The 24,524-nt window shown below is 36.4% G+C and overlaps 1 protein-coding gene across 14 annotated transcripts in view; it reads left to right on the plus strand.

Moving 5' to 3' along the window:
- Positions 1-24,524, plus strand: part of LOC117992672 (ubinuclein-1-like) — a 39,022-nt gene that overhangs the window by 4,061 nt on the left and 10,437 nt on the right. For 13 of the 14 annotated variants that reach the window (XM_069506047.1, XM_069506053.1, XM_069506051.1 and 10 more), the window contains exons 4-10: positions 717-848; positions 1,754-1,888; positions 8,468-8,555; positions 10,447-10,552; positions 17,305-17,439; positions 21,506-21,654; positions 24,069-24,228. In XM_069506047.1, the coding sequence (XP_069362148.1) occupies positions 717-848; positions 1,754-1,888; positions 8,468-8,555; positions 10,447-10,552; positions 17,305-17,439; positions 21,506-21,654; positions 24,069-24,228 (905 nt within the window). The remainder of the gene's footprint in view (positions 1-716; positions 849-1,753; positions 1,889-8,467; positions 8,556-10,446; positions 10,553-17,304; positions 17,440-21,505; positions 21,655-24,068; positions 24,229-24,524) is intronic. The other variant, XM_069506052.1, reaches the window with a different exon arrangement.

Below are 24,524 nucleotides of genomic sequence, written 5' to 3' on the forward strand. Positions count from 1 at the left end.
GCTCTTTTATCATTTAGATAATCTTCAATTGTGTAATATGCTTTTTTCAGGAGCATATTTTTAATAGATTTTTTAAACTTGTGCAAAGGTAAGTCCAAAATAGTTTGCGGGATTTTATTATAAAAGGTAATACCAATACCCACAAATGACTTTTGGACTTTCCTGAGGCGGAAGGCAGGAGCTGCAAGTTTGTCTCTGTTTCTAGTTAGCCTATTGTGTAGATCACCAATTTTCTTGTAACTAAGAATATTTTGTCTTACAAAAATTATGTTATTATAAATATATTGAGAGGCTACAGTAAGGATATCTATTTCCTTAAATTTCTCTCGATAGATTACGTTTATGCATTAGCTCTGGACATTGACAGATAATGTGTAGGAGCGTTTCCGCGTTCTGTTAACAGAGCCTACACTTATCCGTATCTTGGAGCCTGAGGTTGTACACATGTCTGTTCAATCCACAATGTCCTGCTTTATACTACTTTTGCATAACTGACGACACAGTGGTCGGTATTAGTGCTGTCTCGCACAGGGTTGTCTCTGGCCTGCTGTACTAGTACGTCCAGCTCTTCCACAATGCCCTTTAATGCCCGCTCTAGAGTGCACAAATTGTTCCTACTTAGGGCTAGTACTTCCGAGGCAGCCTTATTGTTGAAGGCTCTGACCTACACTAAATATGACTACAGCAAAATACTGAATATGTACTCTATTTTCCAGTATGATGAGATGATCCCACCGGAGTGTGACACACTGTACGGTGGATTCTACATAAACTGTGGCTCCCTGGAGTTCAAGACTGTGTCTGAGAACCAGACTGTGTCCGACGGTGAACCCAACAGAAGGAATAAGGTATGCCTTACCATATCCCTACTATAAATCAATCTTATAAATTCCACAAATTGACAGTCAAAAAATGTACAATGGTACTCAATTTGATTGATTGATTTGCCATAAATTCATCATCATCATGATTTTCATGTACAAAAACCTACATCATTTGCTTACCTTTTTGTAATAAAAGATAACACAAGTGGGTAGATAAAAAACGATAATTGTTTAACTGTCATGTTTTGCTACTTAGCTTAATAAACGTGTTCTTATGATTAATTATCGTATTATTTAACATAATAATGATCAACCCATCGCCGGCTCACTACAGAGCACGGGTCTCAGAGTGAGAAGGGTTTTGGCCATAGTCTACCACGCTGGCCATGTGCGGATTGGTAGACTTCAATTTCAATTTATTGCAATTCCGTAAACTTCACAAAGGATGTCACACAGCTTTAAGAACATTATGGAGAACTGTCAGGCATGCAAGTTTCCTCGCGATGTTTTCATTCACCGTTAAAGCAAGTGATATTAAAAATAAATAATAATCTGTTTTAGAATATACAGGTAAAGCCCTTTCATAATATGATACCCCACTTGGCATAGTTATCTTACTTAGAAAATTGAAAATACTATTTATTTGTTCATGGACACATTTTAATTTTTTTTTGTGATTTAACCACAAATTCACGTTTTTTGGATTTATTCCTTTACTTGTACTATAAGACCTACCTACCTGCCGAATTTCATGATTCTAGGTCAACGGCAAGTACCCCATACCTTTGACAGGTCTTAATAGATAAGATAATAGATAGAGATAAGGGTTCTTTTAATTTCTCTAGGGGTACAGAACCATGAAAATGATGTGACAAACACACAGTCCAACAACAAAGTTAATCTTTAATAACAGATTTATTTTTCAACAGAGACAAATATCATCGAGCAGCAGCGAAGAGGAGTCATCAGACAGTTCGTCAGAGTCTGATAGCCAAGAAGCAAAGGATCCTAAAGCCATCACCAATGGAGAGCTAGACTTGCACAAGACTGAACACAGAAAGAAGGTACTGCTATTGGGTACTAACCCATATCACATTAAAAATATGGGTTGTATGCCATTGATGCTCTATCAGTTATTTTAGCATTGTACTTAACTATTGTGTGATTTGGTGCCAACCAGCCTACTGGGGCCGATTCTCTTGTACACAATCTCTAAACTAAACTAAAATGGCACGTCTTAATCTATTGCTATCCCTTTCATTATGTTGCTTGCGGAAAAGGATAGGATAGCACTAGATTTAGTTTAGTTTAGAGATTGTGTACAAGAGAATCGGCCCCACTGATTCGCTAACTCAGTGTCTAACGCTGAATTATAGCCACCAAGCTCATTCAACATTTACTCGAAATTTATTTCCATTGAAACTTTTCTGCAAAAATATATTTTACTAGCTTATGCCCGCGACTTCGTCCGCGCGGACTACACAAATTTCAAACCCCTATTTCACCCCCTTAGGGGTTGAATTTCCAAAAATCCTTTCTTAGCGGATGCCTACGTCATAATAGCTATCTGCATGCCAAATTTCAGCCCGATCCGTACAGTAGTTTCAGCTGTGCGTTGATAGATCAGTCAGTCAGTCAGTCACCTTTTCTTTTTATATATACAGACTAGCTTATGCTCGCGACTTCGTCCGCGTGGACTACAAAATTTCAAAACCCTATTTCACCCCCTTAGGAGTTGAATTTTCAAAAATCCTTTCTTAGCGGATGCCTACGTCATAATAGCTATCTGCATGCCAAATTTCAGCCCGATCCGTCCAGTAGTTTGAGCTGTGCGTTGATAGATCAGTCAGTCAGTCAGTCAGTCAGTCAGTCAGTCAGTCACCTTCTCCTTTTATATATATAGATTATCACTCAACAGCAATGTAGAACCAACCAATCTCAAATGAGCTTCTTGGCTATCACTCTGTATTAGACACTGAGTTAGCGAATCACTCCACAGGGACACGGTTACCGTTACTAAATAATAACGTTTAAAAACTACAAAAAAATAGCTCTTCAATAGGCTACTTGACAATTTTTTTAAGTTGGTCTTAAATGGTTAATATTTGTCCTATTATATCAAAAAAATTAACACTATATTTTTTTGTGTTAATTTTTAGTTAAGTGTTAATTTTTTTGATTTAATAGGACAAATATTAACCATTTAAGACCAACTTAAAAAAATTGTCAAGTAGCCTATTCTTTTAGATTTTTTTTTTAAACGGACTGCCAAAACCACTACAAAGAAAAAAATACCTTTTGTTTCTACACGTGTAGTTATGTATGTTGAAGTCGGGCGAACTTCACGCTGTGATTTCTAGTTTCTTTTATGCTCGCCCGACTTCAACATACACACCTACACGTGTAGAAACAAAAGGTATTTTTTACTTTGTAGCGGTTTTGGAAGTCGGTTTTTTAATCTTTTTTTATTTTAAGCTTTTACACTAGTAATTAGTAGTCATCGCTTAAAAATAGTAGCTGTATACCGATATAGTTTAACGTTATATTCTTTCGTTCTTAACGGTAAACGCGCATCGAGCGAAGATGCCAATTTGTACACGGCATCGTTAGATACATGGTGTATAATTATCGGTATTTCCCACTTAATACAGTAACTGGTACAGTATACAGGAATATATAATAATGGTATCCAGGTAACGTTAATGGATTATGGTATCGTTATTTTATTCTTGCTTATTAACATGACGGTACGTTGGTAACGCTATAAAAAATACCGGTAATTCGATCCCTGGTGTCAACTAATCAACACCATCTAATTTAGGTGTCAGTTTTTTTTAAACTAACCTATTTCAAATATCCTGTAACAGTTTTTAGTTTTTGAAGTGAGAGGTATATTTTTTCTGGGGAACGGAATTAACTGGTCTGGTTTACATAAAGTTTTGGATCCACATCGTTTATTTATTTTGTAACATTACTTAATAACGTGAAACTTCAATGGTGAAACTTCTGATAATATGGTAACGGTTACTAGATATCTTAATAAAATAATGGGGCCGATTATCTTGTTCACTATCTCTAAACTAAATTAACAGGTCTAAATCTAGTGCTATCCTTTTCCGCAAGCAACATAATGAAAGGGATAGCAATAGATTTAGACGTGCCATATTAGTTAAGTTTACGGATTGTGTACAACCGAATGAGCCTCAATGTTACAAGTTTTAAAAGTTCGAACACTTACGATATTATAACCATTGGTTTCAATACTTGTATATAAATGTACATATTTCAGGGTATCTATTTATAAGAAGGTATACCCAAGTATTTTTTGTTGGGAAGGATATTAATTAACTAATTTACATAAAGTTGTGGATACACATTACAGTCATAAAAATATAATATTGAGTATTCTGTAACGTAACTTGTTAACGGTATATTCCGAATATCGTAACGGTTATTAAGTATCGTTATAAAATATCGTTGCAAAAGTATGTTTTACGATATTACCCTTATATGAAACCACTTGTGTGGACACATATTATTTACATTTAATATATTCCTGTTTTTATATATCTGAAAAACCAAAAGCAAGACAAAAGTACCATCCAAAATCATAACTTGCAGATCGGTCGAAAATATGAATATGGAAGATTTTAAAAGAAGCGCGGACACAATAACGACTTTGTATAAAAGAGAAACATAAAACAACGGTAAAGTATAGTGGGATACATTAAATAAAATATTCATAAATAATAACATGTACATACTAACCACTTTATTCATAAAAAATTAAGACATTATAAACCTCGTATAAAGGTTAAATATGTTTTTTTAATCTAATTTATTTATATAGGGGTTTGCTCACAAAGTGAACATGTCACCCCTATAGAGTACAAACTGGATACATAAAAGTCTTACATTCTACGTCTAAGCCCTCTTAATACTAATTTTTACAGCATCCTTGCCTTCCCGGATGGTGGGAAGGCAAGGATGCTGTGTTAAATATGTTCTTATAGACGAAATTAATAATTTGTAATTTGTCGAGAAGTTACTTGGCAAGTTGGTTATTTGTCAAAAATTGTATGATTTTTTTGGCAAAGAACAACGTCAGATAATGAAATCAATCTATAAATATAGATTGATTTATTGATTTCGGCTGTGATTTGTAAATGACATTATATCATAAAATCTATTGGAGGTTTTGAAATGTTTTGTTTTTTTTATGAATACATGCAATAACATCATGCTAACTGGTATAAATGTCATCAATCCGGCCTCCGCTCGGCCTTTGGAAGCTCGCATGCATATGCATGAGAATATACTGGAGAAACAAAGCCATGCAGCAGCTACAATGCTAAAACGCTCTTCTGGCTACAGTTTTCCTCCAATTTTAATATGGTACCTTCAAGTCAAGATTGAATAGGCATCTAGGCAAGCGCGCTTCATCTTAGGCTGCAGCATCACTTGCCACCAAGTCTGATTGCAGCCAAGCGCTAGTCTATAAATTAAAAAAAAAACGGTCCACCTTGCTGGAGGGCGCCACGTACTGGTACCCGACCTCCGTATCTCCACGAGCGATACTGTTGGAGAAGAAAGGTCTAGCCTTTTTTACTCCAACAGTATCGCTCGTATCCTATGACAAGCATAGCCTACCCACTGCCACTAAGGATAATAATCAACATCTTCACTATCTACCGATAGACGTCCACTGCTGGGACATAGGTTTCTGTTAGGGACTTCCACACGCCACGGTCTTGCGTCACCTTAATCGAGCGGCTGTGTGCGACTTGTTTGATGTTGTCAGTCCACAGGGAGGTTTTCTAACGCTGCGATTTCCGGTGCTAGGTCGTCATTCTAGCTCCCTTGGGACCCCAACGTCTATCGGTTTTTTGAACTACGTTCCACTTCAGCTTCGCAATCTGTTGACCTATGTCGGTTACTCTTGTTCTCATATGGATCTCCTCATTTCTGATTTGATCACGCAGAGAAATTCCAAGCATAGCTCTTTCAGCTTTCTTATGAGGCCCATGCGACCATGTCTCGGATCCATGTGTCACCACTGGCAACATGCACTGGTCGAAGACTGGTCTTCAATAATCTAAATATATAAAAGGAAAAGGTGACTGACTGACTGATCGATCTATCAACGCACAGCTCAAACCACTGGACGTATCGAGCTGAAATTTGGCAGGCAGTTAGCTATTATGACGTAGGCATCCATTAAGCAAGGATTTTTGAAAATTCAACCCCCAGGGGGTAAAATGGGGGTTTGAAATTTATGAAGTCCACGCGAACGAAGTCGCGAGCATAAGCTAGTAGATTATAGGTTTCAACATAAATTGTCTCGCAATAATTAAACACATGCTTACGGACATACTAACCAAAAACTAACTATGATAAACGTTTGTAAAGCTAGCCGCAGCTGGATCGATGACAAATCATCACGCATGCATTGGGGTTTCACGAGTTAATGTTACTATTTCACGATAAAAATACTGCTATTCAGGGTCTTAAATACCGGTAAAATGTTCGTAACGTTACTCGACACAGTTACCGTTAATATTTAAATACCGGTTATCGGTTTAACGATAATTACGGTAATGGTACGTTTTACCGGTATTCTTTGCTAACGTTAAGTGCAATTTATCGTTAATTTTAATGATATCGGTTAATTTTGTGATTTTATTCATATTTATTTGATAGTTATTTATCGGTAAAAATAACAATAACAGTATTATAAGTATAATGTTTTAATACTGTTCTTGTTACCCAATGTCGTTAAATTTCTCTCTCATTTATTTAAAGTACCTACTCATTAAATTTTTTTTTTTTTTTATTAAATTTTTTTCATTTTTAATTTAAATTTAACATTTAAATCACATTAATATTTTTAAAATGTTCACGAAAAATTAAATACTTACTGTCCCGCAAATTGCTATTGCGCTGGAACCATGTCTCATTAACATCAAAATGACGTCATCCGAAATAAAAATATTATCATCAGCTCGTAACTTCAATCTAGTGCTGACGTCACTAAAATGGCGGCCACGCGCATTATCAATTTGCGGGAGTTATAACAGAAACATTCACTAAAAAAATTTAAAAAAAGCAGACTAATAAACACAAAATAATAAAATATAGTCTGTACAAAATGAGAACTCACTTGCCATTTTAACTCTGTGTCAACGTCAAAAGTACCATTCATCTTTAAAATAAGGACTAAAATTGTACTTTTGACATGCCAGTTGACACATAAAGTTAAAATGGCGAATGAGTTTTCATTTTGTACGCATAATAATTTAATTTATTACAGAATATATTATCCATACTAATATTATAAATGCGAAAGTGTGTCTGTCTGTCTGCTAGCTTTTCACGGCCCAGCAGTTCAACCGATTTTGATATTTTGGCTAGTTTTTATCCTGGAAAATTCCCATGGGGTTTTTAAAAAACCCCAAATCCACGCGGACAAAGTCGCGGACATTATCTAGTTATGTATACGAAAGTCAGTGTAGTTCTGTGTAATATTTTATGGAGCTTTGCACATTTTACTTCATATAATAATTATTTCAAAATATGTGTTTAGTTTGTGTAAAAAATTCATTATTCTTACCAAAAAAAACACCGGCCAAGTGCGAGTCAGGCTCCCACACCGAGGGTTCCGTACTACAGTCGTATTTTTTCGACATTTTGCACGATAGTTCAAAAACTATGATGCATAAAAATCTGTTTTAGAATGTACAGGTGAAGACCTTTCATATGATACCCCACTTGATATAGTTATCTCACTTCGAAAGTTGAAAATACTAATATTAGTTCATGACCACAATTTAATTTTTTTTGTGTCATCTAACCCTAAATTCACGGTTTTCAGATTTTTCCCCAAATGTCAGCTATAAGATCTACCTACTTGCCAAATTTTGTGATTCTAGGTCAACGGGAAGTACCCTGTAGGTTTCTTGACAGACAGACAGACATCAAAGTGATATTATAAGGGTTCCGTTTTTCCTTTTGAGGTACGGAACCCTAAAAATAATGTAACACCAAACGTTGGTTTGTGTTGTTAAAACATCGCCCATCTCACTCTTGAGTATGTCCCGCCCGTAAATGTTGATAGGGACAGCATGCACTCACTATGGGCAGCAGTCTTAGGCTGAGATCTATAGAGCGCACTTTGACTTTGCTCAGACTTAGGATTGAGTTAAAACGAGACAGATTTATGTGAGAGATATACATCTGTCTCGTTTTAACTCTGGCTTAAGTCTAAGCAAAGTCAGAGTGCGCTCTATAGATTTCACCCTTAAAGGTAATCGTAACGTAAGGCCTCGTTAACGTTAATTTTCTAAAGTTACACTAATGCATATACAAGCAAAAAGTGTTATAAAGTCCATGCGATTCCCATGCAATTAATTAAGAATAGCTTTTAGGGTTCCGTACCCAAATGGGGGGGGTGTACATAATAGTGAAAACAACGATTCATAAAGTAGTTTGTAGGCTGTAACCGAACAAACAATTTTTGTTTCAAACACTCATACTATTATGTTGTTCTTAATTATGTACGGAACCCTAAAAGAGCGAGGCCCGACTCGCATTTGGTCGGTTTTTTTTAACCAATGCTATTTAATAAGGTTCTCCGTTATTTCCAGAAGAACAAAAACATTGAAAAGAAGAAAGCAAAGAAGGTGCGAAGAACAGATTCTTCTGCTGCCACATCGGGCAAACAGACTTCTGACGGTGAGTTGAATAAGGCTGAAGCCACACGATGCGTTTCCGGTGCGTTGCGGCGCCGCACCGCTGTGGATTTGAATCATCATCATCATGATCAACCCATCGCCGGCTCACTACAGTGCACGGATCTCCTCTCGTAAGAAGGGTTTTTGGCCATAGTCTACCACGCTGGCCATGTGCTGGTAGACTTCACACACCTTTGAGAACATTATGGAGAACTCTCAGGCATGCAAGTTTCCTAACGATGTTTTCCTTCACCGTTAAAGCAAGTGATATTTAATTATAGTTCTTGCATTTCACGAAGGCGAGTGGCTCATGCTTGTGTGTAAGTCGTATCGGTTTAAGTACGGTACAGTAAATGTGTGCGTTTGCGAGCACTTGCTCGCGACTGATTGGTCCGACGTGCACGCACACTTACACAGTGCCCGTTAATACAACGTAACCACAAGTAAAGTTCACTCGCCTTCGTGAATTGCAAGATCCATAATTAAAACGCACATAACTCCGAAAAGTTAGAGGTGCGTGCCCGGGATCGAACCCCGACCTCTGATAAGAAAGCGGACATCCCAACCACTAGGCTATCACAACTTTAGCTATTTCGTAATAGTACAGATAAATAACAAACTGAATGAAGAGATATAATAATATGAGAAAGCGGGCTTTGATTTTACTATCCCTAGGCACCCCCTATATTTTGTTTCTGAGAATTACAATAAACTCTAAACTCGTTTTACGATCATAATAGGCTTTGTCCATTATATTGTGCCAGATGTGGCTGTGTTATAGTCAAACAGACCGGCAAGTGCTAAAAGCCATAAAAGTTAACTAATTAGATAAATATTCCAAAAGATCATAACTCAGTTACACATTCAAAACGCTAATGTAACTGTTAGTCCCTTTTGGTTTCTACACGGCAGCGTATCGGAACACTAAATCGCTTGGCGGCACGGCTTTGCCGGTAGGGTGGTAACTAGCCACGGCTGAAGCGTCCCACCAGACCAGAAATTGAGAAATTCCAAACCCCTGCCAGGAATCGAACCCGGACTCTATCAGTAAGAAGAGGATGCGAATACTCTGGGAGATTGTCCATTTTCTTAGGAGCTTTGGGCCCCCCCAACATATTTGTTATGTCACCATGGTTTTAATTTTATTTTGTAGACAAATAATTACCTTTTTATATTCTGCAAACGATTTCCATATATTCACCCTGGTTATAAAGAAATCTTATTTTTATGTTGCTGATATTGAGGTTATATTTAGTTAACTAAATAGATGGATGTTTACGATTCTGTTTGTGGATATTTTCAATGATAGGATGAAGGAAAAGTAATCTATATATATAAAAGGAAAAGGTGACTGACTGACTGACTGACTGATTGATCTATCAACGCACAGCTCAAACTACTGGACGGATCGGGCTGAAATTTGGCAGGCAGATAGCTATTATGACGTAGGCATCCGCTAAGAAAGGATTTTTGAAAATTCAACTCCTAAGGGGGTGAAATAGGGTTTTGAAATTTTGTAGTCCACGCGGACGAAGTCGCGAGCATAAGCTAGTAAAACATATTTTTTTTTTTTTCCTTGTCATTATCTGCAATCAGTCGGGGGACTATAAGCAGATTTTTTGTGCTGAATTTGGTATTGGGAAACGAGGGAGCCATTGGCCACTGCTCCCACGTCCATCAGATATCGAGCACATCAGCTCGTTTCAGTCTTTTTACTCTAGGGGCAGCTAGAAGTGAGTTAGCGAGTGGGTTTGGTAAAACATATAATCGTAAAAAAATAACATTTTTTTAAAAATTAATTTATGTTTTGGCACGACACCACAAAAGAGGGCCGGTTCACGGGCGATCTCCTTTTGTTGTGCTCAAATTAAGTACCATTGTATTATTTGTAGATAACGTACACGGGGACGCGGAGAGCGCAGACTCCCGCACTTCGCAGTCCGACTCGCTGACTTCCAAACCCGCGCCGAGCTCGGGTTCCACTTCCGACAGCTCCAGGTAAATGAAGGACATACGGAACCCTTGAGTGGGCTCAGTTCGGTGCTTTCTTCATACAAACGTAGGAGGGTAATTACTACATTATTTGATATTGGCACCGATTCTAAGCACAACCTAATTTTAGAGTATTCGCACCCTCTTCTTACTATTGTAATATGAAAAGGACGGAAGCAGTTTGACATTTCTAAATTTAATTTTTAGATGGTAAAACCCGTGATTTTAGCACGCACTCGCAAACCTACTGTTTAAATTTGTATTGTGCACTAAAATTTAGAGTCTTTAAATGTGAAAGTCGTGTTCCGTTCCTTTTTTAGCATTAGTAAAAAGAAAAGGATGCAGATACTCTAAATTTAGTTTAGAGAGAGACTAGAGAATCGGGGCCATTGTATGCTCAAAACTAAGTATTATATCGATTAATCTCGTCATTATCTAGGTTTATTGATATATGAAACATTAAAAAAAAAAATATGTTTTAAAGTTACGAGCCTCAAAAGATTCCTATTTTAACACAAAATTTATGACAACTATGGGCGTTAATAAATAAGATTAGGGGTATGAAAATTGTAAAGGAATTTAACATTAGACATAGTTTATTTATTCATTAGTTGAAATAACTATACTTTGTAAACATAAAGCTAGTAGTTTTTTCTCAAAAATACTTTTCCTAAACCCTTGATTTCGGTGAAAATCATCGTGCCTCTCACCTTTCTCATACAATGTCAAGTGAAAAGCAAACAGGTTCGGTCGATCGTACTGCGTCACCTTAACATTGATAAGAGCCGCGGGGTGATTACGTAAAACGTTGCAGTAGCAATGCGACAGTCCATTTGCTGTCTCTCTTCTTCTTCTTCTTATTTTGCTTTGTGGCTATTGCTTTCTCTCTGGCCGGACGTTTGACAGAAATGATCGCGAGATTCACACCTGTCGCGAGATACGTTATCACCCCGCCGGTCATGTAAGTCTGACTCGCACACGAAGAGTTCCGTACCATCCTACAAGATTTACCTTTTTTACGTAGAACACTGCAAGTTAATAACAGACGTCGTACATGTCATTTAGTAAACTAATTATTTTTTTCATTTCATTTTAATGTTTTTGTGATGTTCAAGGTTTTCAGATTTTGCCTTTTCTTGTGCTTTAAGACCTATAGTACGCGACAGGTCGAGATGGCAATCGGGGTAAGAGGCGGGGGGATGCTCCACGCACCCGCACGTCTCCCGCGCTCGCCTGCACCGATATAGCATGATGACATATATATATATATATATATATGTAAAGAAAATACGTTCCTATTTTCTTAGTCATTCAGGACTGTCATTTGTCAGCGAGTTGTATTATTAATCTGTGTTTTGAAGGGACGAGGATTTTTGACAAGATGGGAGGTTAGAATTTTGGATAACGTGAAAAGATTAAATAATAAAAGGAATCAAAATTTATTAATAACGATAACAGCTTAACTAATTAAAGTATAAACTTTAATGTCGTTTCTTGTATTTCAGGTTTGTGTTATTGTGATGTTAAGTATAAGTGTGTAGAAAACTATAAAAAGTAACAAAATATATCTTGTATTTCAGAGCAACACATTATTGTTTTAATAAGCTGATCCAAATTACTTTATAAAACGACATTTTTGTTTGTAAAAGTCAATTGGAAATGGAGAAACTACGTTTTGAATTTACACTATTGCCTGGAAGTGATGGCAAATCAAACATTACTTGTATAACCTCAATAGCTACGAGTGATAATAAAGTGTATGCAATACCGGAAGAGTTACAGTCAGCCAGTCTTCATAAGGAAATTGTTAAAACACCCGCGTATATCAAAGTAAAAAATAGTATAAAAAAAAGGTACCAGGTAAGAAGAATATGGATAACAATGACAAAAGAACTCGAAAAGACCTATATGGATGAGGATGGTAATTTACAATTTGGGGATCAATTTCTAGAGGAAATTAACCAAGAAAAGCTTGCTACTCAGAAAACAGAAACAGGTACATTAGAAAAATTGTTGGAAAAGCTAGTAGACAGTTCGCAGGAGAGTAAAAGCCTTAAACATATAGCAGAAAAGTTTGTGATTGATAAATTCACAAGCAAACATTCCAATGCGAACCAATGGATGGAATTATTCGAAAAAGAATGCATGCGGTTCGATGTAACAACGGATGAAAAAAAAATTGAAATACTCAGGTTGTTTTTGGATAAAAGCTGCGTAGATTGGTATAGCTCGATGATCATAAAATTTTCCATGAACTCTGAATGGTTGACGTGGAAAAATAAATTCTGTGAGACATTCGCAAACAAAGGATGGAACCCAGTCACGTATGCATTACTATTTAAATATAAAGAAGGTTCATTATTGGATTACGCTATGAGGAAAGAAAAACTTTTACTGGAAATGAGAAGAACAATCGACACAGGTACTTTGGTGGATCTTATTGCAGCTGGTTTACCAGAATTTATTCTTAATAAGATTGATAGAGAAGCGTTGCGAGACACAGTGGATCTGTTCAATGAAGTGAGCAAGTATGAACATATGATAAATAAAAGAGTTTTTTTGAATAAGAAAAGATATGGAAATTCTAGAATTAATGCTAAAAATGAAGATAAATACCCATGTAAGATTTGTGAACAGTTAAATAAAGGCACTCGGTACCACGCTGAAACTACATGTTGGTTTAGAAACAAAGAAGATGATAAGTTAAAGAAAAATGTAATCAAACATGTAAATAATTCAGTGATCGAAGCTGAGTTAAACGAAACTGATCAAAAAAACGAATAGTAACACCATTAATAAATGTCAAACTACTAATAAATAATAAATTACAAATTTATGGAGTTTATGATTCGGGTTCAAATGTTTCTTTGATTAATTCAAAATTGCTGAAGCTTAAAGGAAAAGGAAACGATTTGAATAAAGCTAATTTAGTAACAATTAATGGTGTTAAAAAGACAACTGGTTTGACAAATTTGAAAATAAAAATTTTTGAATTAGAAGAAAATGTTGATGTATACATAATCGATGAACAAAACTTTAATTATGATTTTTTGATTGGATTAGACTTAATAAAAATGTTTAAACTTATTCAAAATGAAGACTTAACAATAACACAGAAACAATGTTTGTGTATTGAAACAAAGAAAACGGAAGGAGTTTTAAAAAATATACAAACAGACATTAGATTGGAAAAGATACGAGACAATAACAACATTACAGGAGAATACAAAATAAATTTCAATGAACATGTTAAAGAAGAAGATTTTGAATTAAAGATAGACCACTTAAATCAGTATCAACGAAACGAAATAGATACACTGATTTGCAAATATAAATCAGTTTTTGCAAAAGATAAGTATGATGTTGGTACTGTTAATGGATATGAAGCGAGAATAGACTTATTGGTAGACAAATATTGTAGTAAGAGGCCCTATAGATGCACTGTAGAAGATAAAAAAGAAATAGAGAACCAAATAGCAAAATTACTGGATAATAAACTTATAGAAGAATCGTACAGTCCATTTGCGGCACCTGTTACATTGGCATTTAAAAAAGAGGAGAACAGAAAATCCAGACTATGTATAGACTTCAGAGACTTGAACAAGATAGTAGTGCCTCAGGCTCAACCATTTCCGATAATTGAAGACCTAGTAGTAAAAACTAGAAATTGCAAATTTTTTTCAACATTAGATATAAACTCAGCATTTTGGTCCATCCCTTTACGAATCGAAGATAGAAAAAAGACGGGATTCGTAACACAAGATGGCCACTTTCAGTGGACATGCCTACCATTCGGGCTGAAAACATCGCCAGCAATTTTTCAGAGAATATTAAGTAACATATTGAGAAAATATAAACTTACGGATTTCACAGTTAATTTTATTGATGATATACTCATTTATTCCGAAACATTCGATGAACACATTAATCATTTAACAATGTTGTTAGAGGCGATCAAAACAGAAGGTTTCAGGTTAAAATTTACCAAATGCACATTTGCGTCGAACTCTGTCAAATATCTGGGCCACATAATACAGAATAATTCTGTAAAACCATTAAAAGATAATCTGATTTCTATAAAAGATTTCCCAGTTCCACGAACACAAAAGAATGTAAGACAATTTCTGGGCAAAATAAACTTTTACCATGAGTATATACAAAATAGGGCAATAATACTCGAACCATTGCATAATTTACTCAGGAAAAATCAAAAATTCGTTTGGTCAGACAAATGCCAAAAAGCATTTGAAATGATAAAAAGCTTGCTTTGCTCACAACCAGTTCTAGAAATATTTGACCAACATTTGCCAATCAACATCTACACTGATGCTTCTATAGAAGGTATTGGAGCAATTTTAAAGCAAATTCAGCCTGATGGAAAGGAAAAACCAGTTGCATACTTTTCAAAAAAACTAAATGAAGCCCAGAAGAAAAAGAAGGCAATATACTTAGAATGTTTAGCTATCAAAGAAGCGCTGAGATACTGGCAGTACTGGCTAATAGGTAAATCATTTACAGTTTATTCAGATCACAAACCACTAGAAAACATGAATCTGAAATCAAGAACTGATGAAGAGCTGGGTGATTTAATGTATTATGTTTCCCAATACGATTTTAAAATTAAATACGCTCCAGGAAAACAAAACTTGGAAGCAGACTGCCTTAGCAGGAATCCAGTATTAGAGTCTGAAGAAAATACAGATGAACAATTAAAAGTTGTTAACTTAGTTAAACTTGAAGATATTTTAAAAGATCAGAAACACAATGAAGAAATACAAAACCAAAAAAGCAAACTAATTGAAAAGAACATGGTATACTTAAAAAAGATCAAGAAAAAAGAAAAAATAATTCTATCAGAACAATTCAGCATTAAACTATTGGAAAATATACATAAAAATCTATGCCATATTGGAATTGGACAAATGCAAAAAACAATTAGTCCACACTATGCTGCCAAAAATCTGATGAAAAACATCAAAAAAGTTTGTAGTAATTGTGAAATTTGTATTAAAAATAAATCAAGAGGACACGATAAATTTGGACTTATGTCTCATCTGGGCCCAGCCAAAAAGCCTTTTGAAATAATCTCAATAGACACAATTGGTGGCTTTGGAGGCTCAAGATCAACAAAGAAATATCTTCATCTCTTAGTAGATCATTTTACAAGATATGCATTTATTCTAACATCGAAGACGCAAACGGCAGACGATTTTGTAAAACTAGTCATGAACATTTCAGACGTGGAGGATATTGGCATGCTTCTCACCGACCAGTACCCAGGAATTAATTCGAAAGAATTCAAGAAATTCTTAAATGACAAGAGAATCCCAATGGTCTTCACTGCAGTAAATGCCCCATTCTCAAATGGCTTAAATGAAAGGCTCAATCAAACACTAGTGAACAAAATCAGATGTAAAATAAATGAAAAAGGGAAAAAGAGAGCATGGACAACAATAGCCCAAGAATGTGTAAATATATATAACAACACTACACATTCAGTCACTGGCTTTTCACCAAGATATCTTTTATATGGAACAGATGTCAATATTTTACCAAACGAATTAAAGCAAGAGATATCCGATAGTGATTGGATAGAGGACAGAAAAACAGCACTAAAAAACACAATAAAGTCACACAACTACAACAAAACACTATTTGATAAAAATCGAAAACACCATGAATTTAATGTGGGAGACATGGTTTATGTGGAAAATGGAAACAAGCTAAACAGGAAGAAATTAGATGAATTAAAAATTGGACCTTATGAAATAATACAAAAATTATCAAACTCAATTTACAAAATTGATACAGGGCACAGAAAAACTGAATCAAACCTTTTTCATATTACAAAACTAATACCAGTCCCTACGTTAGAGGTTTAAGGTACTGCTGGATTTGAGAGAAAATTTGAAATTTTCTCCTCCGGGAGGGGAGATGTAAAGAAAATACGTTCCTATTTTCTTAGTCATTCAGGACTGTCATTTGTCAGCGAGTTGTATTATTAATCTGTGTTTTGAAGGGACGAGGATTTTTGACAAGATGGGAGGTTAGAATTTTGGATAACGTGAAAAGATTAAATAATAAAAGGAATCAAAATTTATTAATAACGATAACAGCTTAACTAATTAAAGTATAAACTTTAATGTCGTTTCTTGTATTTCAGGTTTGTGTTATTGTGATGTTAAGTATAAGTGTGTAGAAAACTATAAAAAGTAACAAAATATATCTTGTATTTCAGAGCAACACATTATTGTTTTAATAAGCTGATCCAAATTACTTTATATATATATATATATATATATATATATATATATATATATATGTCATTCAATGTTCTCAGCGTACATATTCAAAATCCTTTGATTTTTTATCGTTTTGTATTTTATGTCTTTTTTCTTGTACCTTTATTTGTATTTAAATTTATTATTAATTATCTAGTTAGTGTAAGTGGCACTGCCGTTCTAATAAGATGTAAAAAAAAAAAAAAAAAATTAGCGCCGGGGCTATACGGGTGTGAAGGGCGTCCCCACCCCGATTGTCGTCTCGATCTGTCGCGTACTATACCTATCTGCTAAATTCCATCTAGGTCAACGGGAAGTACCCTGTACGTGATCCAATAAGAGAGAGAGATAATAAGAAGAATAAGAGAGTAAGAGATAATGAGAGGGAGAGAGAGTCCCTTTTTTTGGAGATTCAGAACTCTAAAAATTAACAAAATTTAGACTCTAGTAAAACTGACTGATTTATGTTTCTTACAGAGACGTAGAAGCGAAAGTAGAAGCGAAGCTTCCATCGCCAGTACGGGAGCTGCTGGAAGAGCTGGACGTGCTAGTGCAGCAGTCCAGAGACAACCCTGCGCAAGACAGCGCTAAGACCGACCATTGTGTCGTCAGGTATATGCTGTTCTATAAGTCCCGCAAATTGCTATTGCGCTGGAACCATGTCTCATTAACATCGAAATGACGTCATTTTGACGTCAGCCGAAATAAAAATAAACCATCAGCTCGAAACTTCAGTCTAGTGCTGACGTCACTTAAATGGCGGCCACGCGCATTGCGTAATGAGACATGGTTCCAGCGCAATAGCAATTTGCGGGACTTATACACCGCACAGTGTAATATATTTGCAATCTACAGGAACAATTCACAATATTAATTTTTGTTGTCTAAACCAGTAGGGCGATTGTCTAAAACCTGCATCAATCATTATTACCATCTCAATTGTTCTGATTGGCTGAATTTGTGCGATTCTTGTTGCAACAATGCATTGTGGCCAATAGTGAGTGAGCATTAACCAATCAGAGATGATTGCGATCGTGACATTGTAGCTGTCAAACAACCGCGGTAGGGCCACAGTTCAATAGTTGTATGAATTTGTGGTAAACAAGCTATATTATAATGAACTAAGGTTTATTTTCTAAGAAGTCGCTCATTACAAAAGATAATAGGGTGGGAACAGCCGCATTACCTGAGTTTCACTGATAGGTACACTAAACGGTCGTGTCATTCGCCCGAGTTTGCTTGATGAGTACACTGATAGGTACACTAAACGGTCGTGTCATTCGCCCGAGTTTGCTTGATGAGTACACTGATAGGTACACTAAACGGTCGTGTCATTCGCCCGAGTTTGCTTGATGAGTACACTGTGTAGTACACTAGTAGTGAAAGTGTCTTGTGGTTGTTTTAAACTGAACTCCAAGGTAAGATTGCATACATTTTTCCTGTCATTCGTCTTTTAATTTTCTCGTTGGCTTTATGAGAATAGATGAATGTTATTTTTTGTTAGAAAAATGACCACGACAGTTGGTATTTGAGGTTTAGTTTATTATTCCTTTATTTTACTTATATACTTTAATATTTTATTATTTTTTTGTAATTATGTTGAAATTAATGTGTGTGTGTTTTCTAGTAATAAAATGTGAAGCTTTTCAAGTAATTATTTCCTTTAACGGTGAAGAAAAACATAGTGAGGAAACCTGCATGCCTGAAAGTTCTCCATAATGTTCTCAAAGGTGTGTGAAGTCTACCAATCGGCACATGGCCAGCGTGGTAGACTATGGCCAAAACCCTTCTCAGTCTGAGAGGAGACCTGCTCTGTAGTGAGCCGGCGATAGGTTGATCATGATGATAATGATGGAATGTGTAAAACCTTCTTAATGTGTTTAAATTTCATGAAATACTTATTTGATTAACAATTAGGGTATTTCACATACGTAGATTGAGTTAAATAATATTGTCCCACTAGAATCCGAATATGTCACACTGTGCGCTGACTTATGAAATACATATTGCAGTAGCCGGCAAGAAATATTGCACATCGACCGTTAGAATGTCAACTTTGTAGAGCGTTGTCTCTGTCACTTTTTGTCTGATGGCAGGCTTCGGCCGTGGCTAGTTACCACCCTACCCTACCGGCAAAACCGTGCCGCCAAGCGATTAAGCGTTCCGGTACAATGCCGTGTAGTAACCAAAGGGGCATGGGCTTAGTAAAAACTGCCATACTCCTTCCAGGTTAGCCTGTTTCCATCTTAGACTGCATCATCACTTACCACCAGGTGAAATTGCAGTCATGGGCCAACTTGTATCTGAATAAGAAATACCTATGTGACGTATTGTCGGTTTCAACGACAGAGACAACGCTCTACGACAAACAGTGAATTATTTTACTTAGCAACACCGCGTATAAGGGGACAGCGTGACACTTCACAAGATGGCGGCGTAAGTTCCTATTCTAGCCACGCGCCAAAGATCCTTGTTGCACTGTACAGACTAGTGATGTTTCTGGTATCCGTATCTTTATCCGCGGGAGAAAAATAGATCCGTATCCGTAACTTTTTGGCGGATCATTTACAGATATAATTTTTAAATTCTATTTGTAGGTGATTAGGTAGCAATAAAATACTACTAAATTTCAAACAAGCTATTTTTATATACTCGCGCAATGCAAGTCAAAGCATGTCCTGTGACGCAAAGCATGAAGTGGCGTCAACTATCGTTTCAAGGTCACGCGTACATCCGAAAGTTAACATCCGTATTCGTATCCGCGAATCTTGAAGCCAAGTTCAAAGTTTTCATAAAACGTAAACCAATTGAAAAATTACAATAGGCTACTTGACTCATATCTAATTTCGTCCAATAAATGATTATTTATATAGTATTTTGCTTAAAACAACGAAATATATCAATAACAATTATTAAAAACGCAGGATGGATATATAAATCCAATTTAAAAAAATACAATTTTTATTTTTATTTGAAACGCAGAAAACGCTGTCAGCCATGATGTGACGTCATTAAATATGTAAACAAAGAAATGTCATTCCTATGTCACGCGGGGACTAACGTAGTATCCATATATATAAAATTTAGAGTCCTGACTAACTTATATATCAACGCACAGCCTAAACATCTAAACAGCTGGTCCTAGATACATGAAATTTGGTGAGTGTGTTCTTTGTAGGTAAAGAGAAGGTATCCACTAGGAAAGGATTTTTTGAAATTCCACCTCTGAGTGGGTTAAATGGAGGTTTGAAATTTATGAAGTCCACGCGGGCGAAGTCACGAGCATAAGCTAGTTTTTATATATTTCTAAAAACTCATAGTAAACGTAAAAAAATATCGTTTCTCTTTATAAATTGAATAAGTTATTAAGTAAGACTTACAACAAAGTGATATTTGCAAAAATAAATTTGGGTTGAAGTCGTTAGTCATATAGGATCCCTTTAAGCAAGTCTTTGCGTGTTACGTATATTTATTTCACTGGGCACTCTAATCCACAACTTTCCTGTGGTCTTTATCGATGCGTTTTTTACATTCTCGGATGATACAATAACGATAATTACTATATTTTTCACGTAAACTAGTATAGAAGTCATGTTTATTAAACTTTGGTAGGTTATGCTCAGTATATATAATGTACTCTGTGGTTATGCTGTTGTTTACAAATGCATGACGTCAGAGCACAGATAATCTATCGGCCAAACATGGCCGACAGTGTTTTCACCTGTCTAAGAAAAATATTTTTTTAAATTAAAGTTTTACGGTTTTTAGGGCGCAAAAAAATATAGTGTTAATTTTTTTGATATAATAGGACAAATATTAACCATTTAAGACCAACTTAAAAAAATTGTCAAGTAGCCTATTACAATGTAAAGGATTATTTAAATGATAAGCAAGCTTGGGAATTAGTTGCTTAACGGCTATTTGATAGTTCTAATAAGTTTAAATAATTTTGTAAAGTGGTGATAGTAAAAAGAATAACCGGCTGAGTTTGTTGTGGGCTCTTCTCAGACCTGGGCGCATTTGGAACCTTCGTAGCTTTAGTTTTAAGTTTGCGTAATAATTATCACCACTATATCTTACAAATCCAACATCTGACTATCAAAAAGAGTAATTTATTAACCTTTATTATCTAAATTTATAAAAGGGAAAGGTGACTGACTGACTGACAGCTCAAACTACTGGACGGATCGGGCTTAAATTTGGCATGCAGATAGCTATTATGACGTAGGCATCCGCTAAGAAAGGATTTTTGAAAATTCAACCCCGAAGGGTGCGAAATAGGGGTTTGAAATTTGTGTAGTCCACGCGGACGAAGTCGCGAGCATGAGCTAGTTTTGAATAAATCATTCGACTTCGACTTTGAATGATCCATATCCGGATCCGTATCCGCGGATCTACATTAGTAATGATCCGGCACATCACTAGTACATACGATGGTGTTAACCTTTTTTTTTTTTTTTGTCTTTTTTTTTTCTCTAGGAGGAGGAAAAATCCCTAATGGACTTCTGTCTATCGACAGGGTGTGTCCGACTCGCACGGACTAAAAAGACTCTGCGAGATCAGCACGGAACCGTGTAACATTACTTCGTGCTGACCCTCTGGTTGCTCTCTCTCCTTTTTTTCTTGTTTTCTTGTTTTTCTCTATCCACGATGTTGTTAACCTGGATGGAATGTGCAGGTTGCAGCAGTCGCTGGCCCGCAGCGGCGCGGACGGCGCGATGCGGCGCGCGGCGTGGCACCGCGCCGCGACGGCCATGAACACCTCGCGCGCCAAGCTGCTGCAGATGGTGAAGGAGTGGAGGACTGAGCACAGCACGGAGGACGCTGGTATGTGATCCGCTACAATTTCTTCTTCTTATTCTCAATCGTTCACTCTTGACAGAGTGGTCGTGGCTATGAATTCTTCACTGCTGCTCGTGCGATCTCCCTCCAGCGACTTCTAATTTTTTTTTTTTTTTTAAAGAATATTAGCCATATTAAATGACTGCACGTCGGACCAATCAGTCGCGAGCAAGCGCCCGCAAACGCACACATTTACTGTACCGTACCAAAGATAATATATTAAACAAGTACAGATCGCTCACTCTCTATTTAAAATTGTAACTAGTTTTTTTTTTTTTTTTAAAGAATATTAGCCATGTTAAATTACTAATATTCCCCTTTCCTCTCCAATTAAGCGTCAGGCTTGTGCTAGGAGTAGGTACGACAATAGTGCAACGGGCGGGGTTTGAACCGTCGACCTTTCGGTTTTCAGTCCACTCCTATACCGGTTGAGCTATTGAGGCTCTAATTCTAATTCTATTGGTGGCATTATGTGCACACACGGAGACAGGTGTGCTTGTTGCAGAGTGGATTCAGTCCGTCCACCTAGTTGGGTATCTTGGAATGACTCTTGACAGTAAGCTACGCTGGAAAGCACATGTCAAGAAGAAAAAAGAAGAGCTAGAGTTACGGTACAAAAAATTGTACTGGCTCATAGACAGAAACTCATCACTGTCAACTAAAAATAAGATACTATTATACAAACAAGTCCTAATGCCAGTGTGGACTTATGGTATCCAGTTGTGGGGCTGTACCAGAAAGACCAATTTACTAATAATTCAGCGATTCCAAAATAATGTGCTTAGGGGTATCGTCAATGCACCCTGGTACGTCAGGAATGTAGATATTCATCGCGATCTCCAAATGGGCTTCGTGGACACAGCTATTAGCAAACACGCTAAATCCCACGAACGCAGGCTCCATGAACATGTTAACGTCGAGGCTATCCAGCTCCTCGACAACACAGACCTAATACGTAGACTTAAGAGGACTAAGCCTTTTGAGCTAGTGTAGTTATAGTGAAAGTGTAGTGCTAGTGCAAATCAAAGATCACACGAACAAAGTGAAAGCATAGTGTTAGTGCAATTTAAAGAACACAAGAACAAAGTGTCTTCCAATAAGGTATCTTAACTATAAACTAAGCTAAGTCAATGGACAGATTCTTAGGTATAAGTACGTTTATAAGTTTAGGTTAATATAATATTGCTTATTAGCCTCTTTCATAGGCTAGATTGTAATGGTAGTAAAGTACTGGTGACAGTGCTTTACGACAAAAAAAAAAAAAAAAAAAAAAACCTAGTTAGTGAACGCCCACGCGGACGTGTGCCCTCCACTCGACCTTGTACCACGAGGTGTTCGATGGTACCACTCTTCCTTGTAATGTGCCCAAAGAACTTGAGGATTCGCAATTGTACAAGTGACGAAAGCCTCTGATTTATTTTTAGTTCTTTGAGGATGGAGACGTTTGTACGATGTGCGGTCCATTTTATTGAAATGAAAATGAAAATGAATGAAATGAAATGAATGAAAATGAAATGAAAATGAAAATGAAAATGAAAATCTTTTTTATTCGTATAAACTTTTACAAGTGCTTACGAATAGTCGGATGCATCTACCACTGGTTCGGAATGCCTTTCCTGCCGAGAAGAACCAGCAAGAAACTCGGCGGTTGCTCTTTTCAAATATTTGATATAGGTAAAAAATTATGCCATGTATAAAATAGTATTTGCAGTCTTGTGCGTTGCCGGAACGAGCTGCAGGTCAAATCCACGCTCTTTTATCATTTAGATAATCTTCAATTGTGTAATATGCTTAAGAGGCGTCTCCAGCAACACATTTCCAGAGCGTCAATCTTCCACCGGTCGGTTTGTCTTAGGGTCCACGTCCAATTTACACACGGACAAATCTTAATGGTTCTAACGTAGCTAAGTGAATCCACTTTAACGGTACCAACGATTACACTTGTTTGTTTTCGTAGGCACTTTTTTTGGATAAAAAAAAAAATACAAATACAAGTTTCTTTATTGCGAATCTGGGTAAACATTTTAGATGTTACAAAAACCAAAAGGCACAGCCAAATTCTGCCTATTAGCATGCAATATGACTATGATATACCTAGCGACGTGTACATAGTTTTGACAAAATAAGTCACATCAAATACATAGTCACAAAAAAAAATTGTATTACAAATGTCAAAAATTAAAACTTTTCTAAAAGGTAATCCATCAATCGAGTAATATGTCTTTTCTATCAGTACTTTTTTCAATTTTCTCTTAAATGTAGGAAGTTCAATTATATATCTGGACAAGTGATATGATGAAATATCTCGACACAAACTCGAATCTGTATGAAACATTAGTAGTGACCGAGCGCCACGTGACAATAACGCTTCTCTTCTAAAAGTATTTTTTTTTTGGTAGCATCGGCAGCATCGGAATCTGCTCACCCCTCCGCGCCCGTGCCTTCAAGCACTAATACAACAAGTCATAAGCGCAAAGCGGAGGAAACGCTTGAGCGATTGGACGTCAGTCGGCTGACTCCCGACGAGAAGGAGGCTAAGATCGTCGAGACTTTACAGAGGTGAGCTCCTCCTTAACTGTAAGTTTGATCTTTATTTGTAGTAGGTTTGATCTTTAAATTTTCCAGACCAGAAATTTAGAAATTATAAAATTACAAACTCCTGTCAGGAATCGTACCCGGGACCTCCCCGTAATAAGACCACAGTGCTTACCACTGCGCCAGGGAGATCTACTCGTATATCGGATTACTTTCGTTTTTTAACACTGATTTTTCTGATTTGATCACATAGAGAGACTCCAAGCATAGCTCTCTCCATCGCCCGCTGAGTGACTCTGAGCTTTCTTATGAGGCCCATA

This window comes from Maniola hyperantus, chromosome 22 (genome assembly GCF_902806685.2).
Source record: "Maniola hyperantus chromosome 22, iAphHyp1.2, whole genome shotgun sequence".
Classification (NCBI taxonomy): Eukaryota; Metazoa; Arthropoda; class Insecta; order Lepidoptera; family Nymphalidae; genus Maniola; species Maniola hyperantus.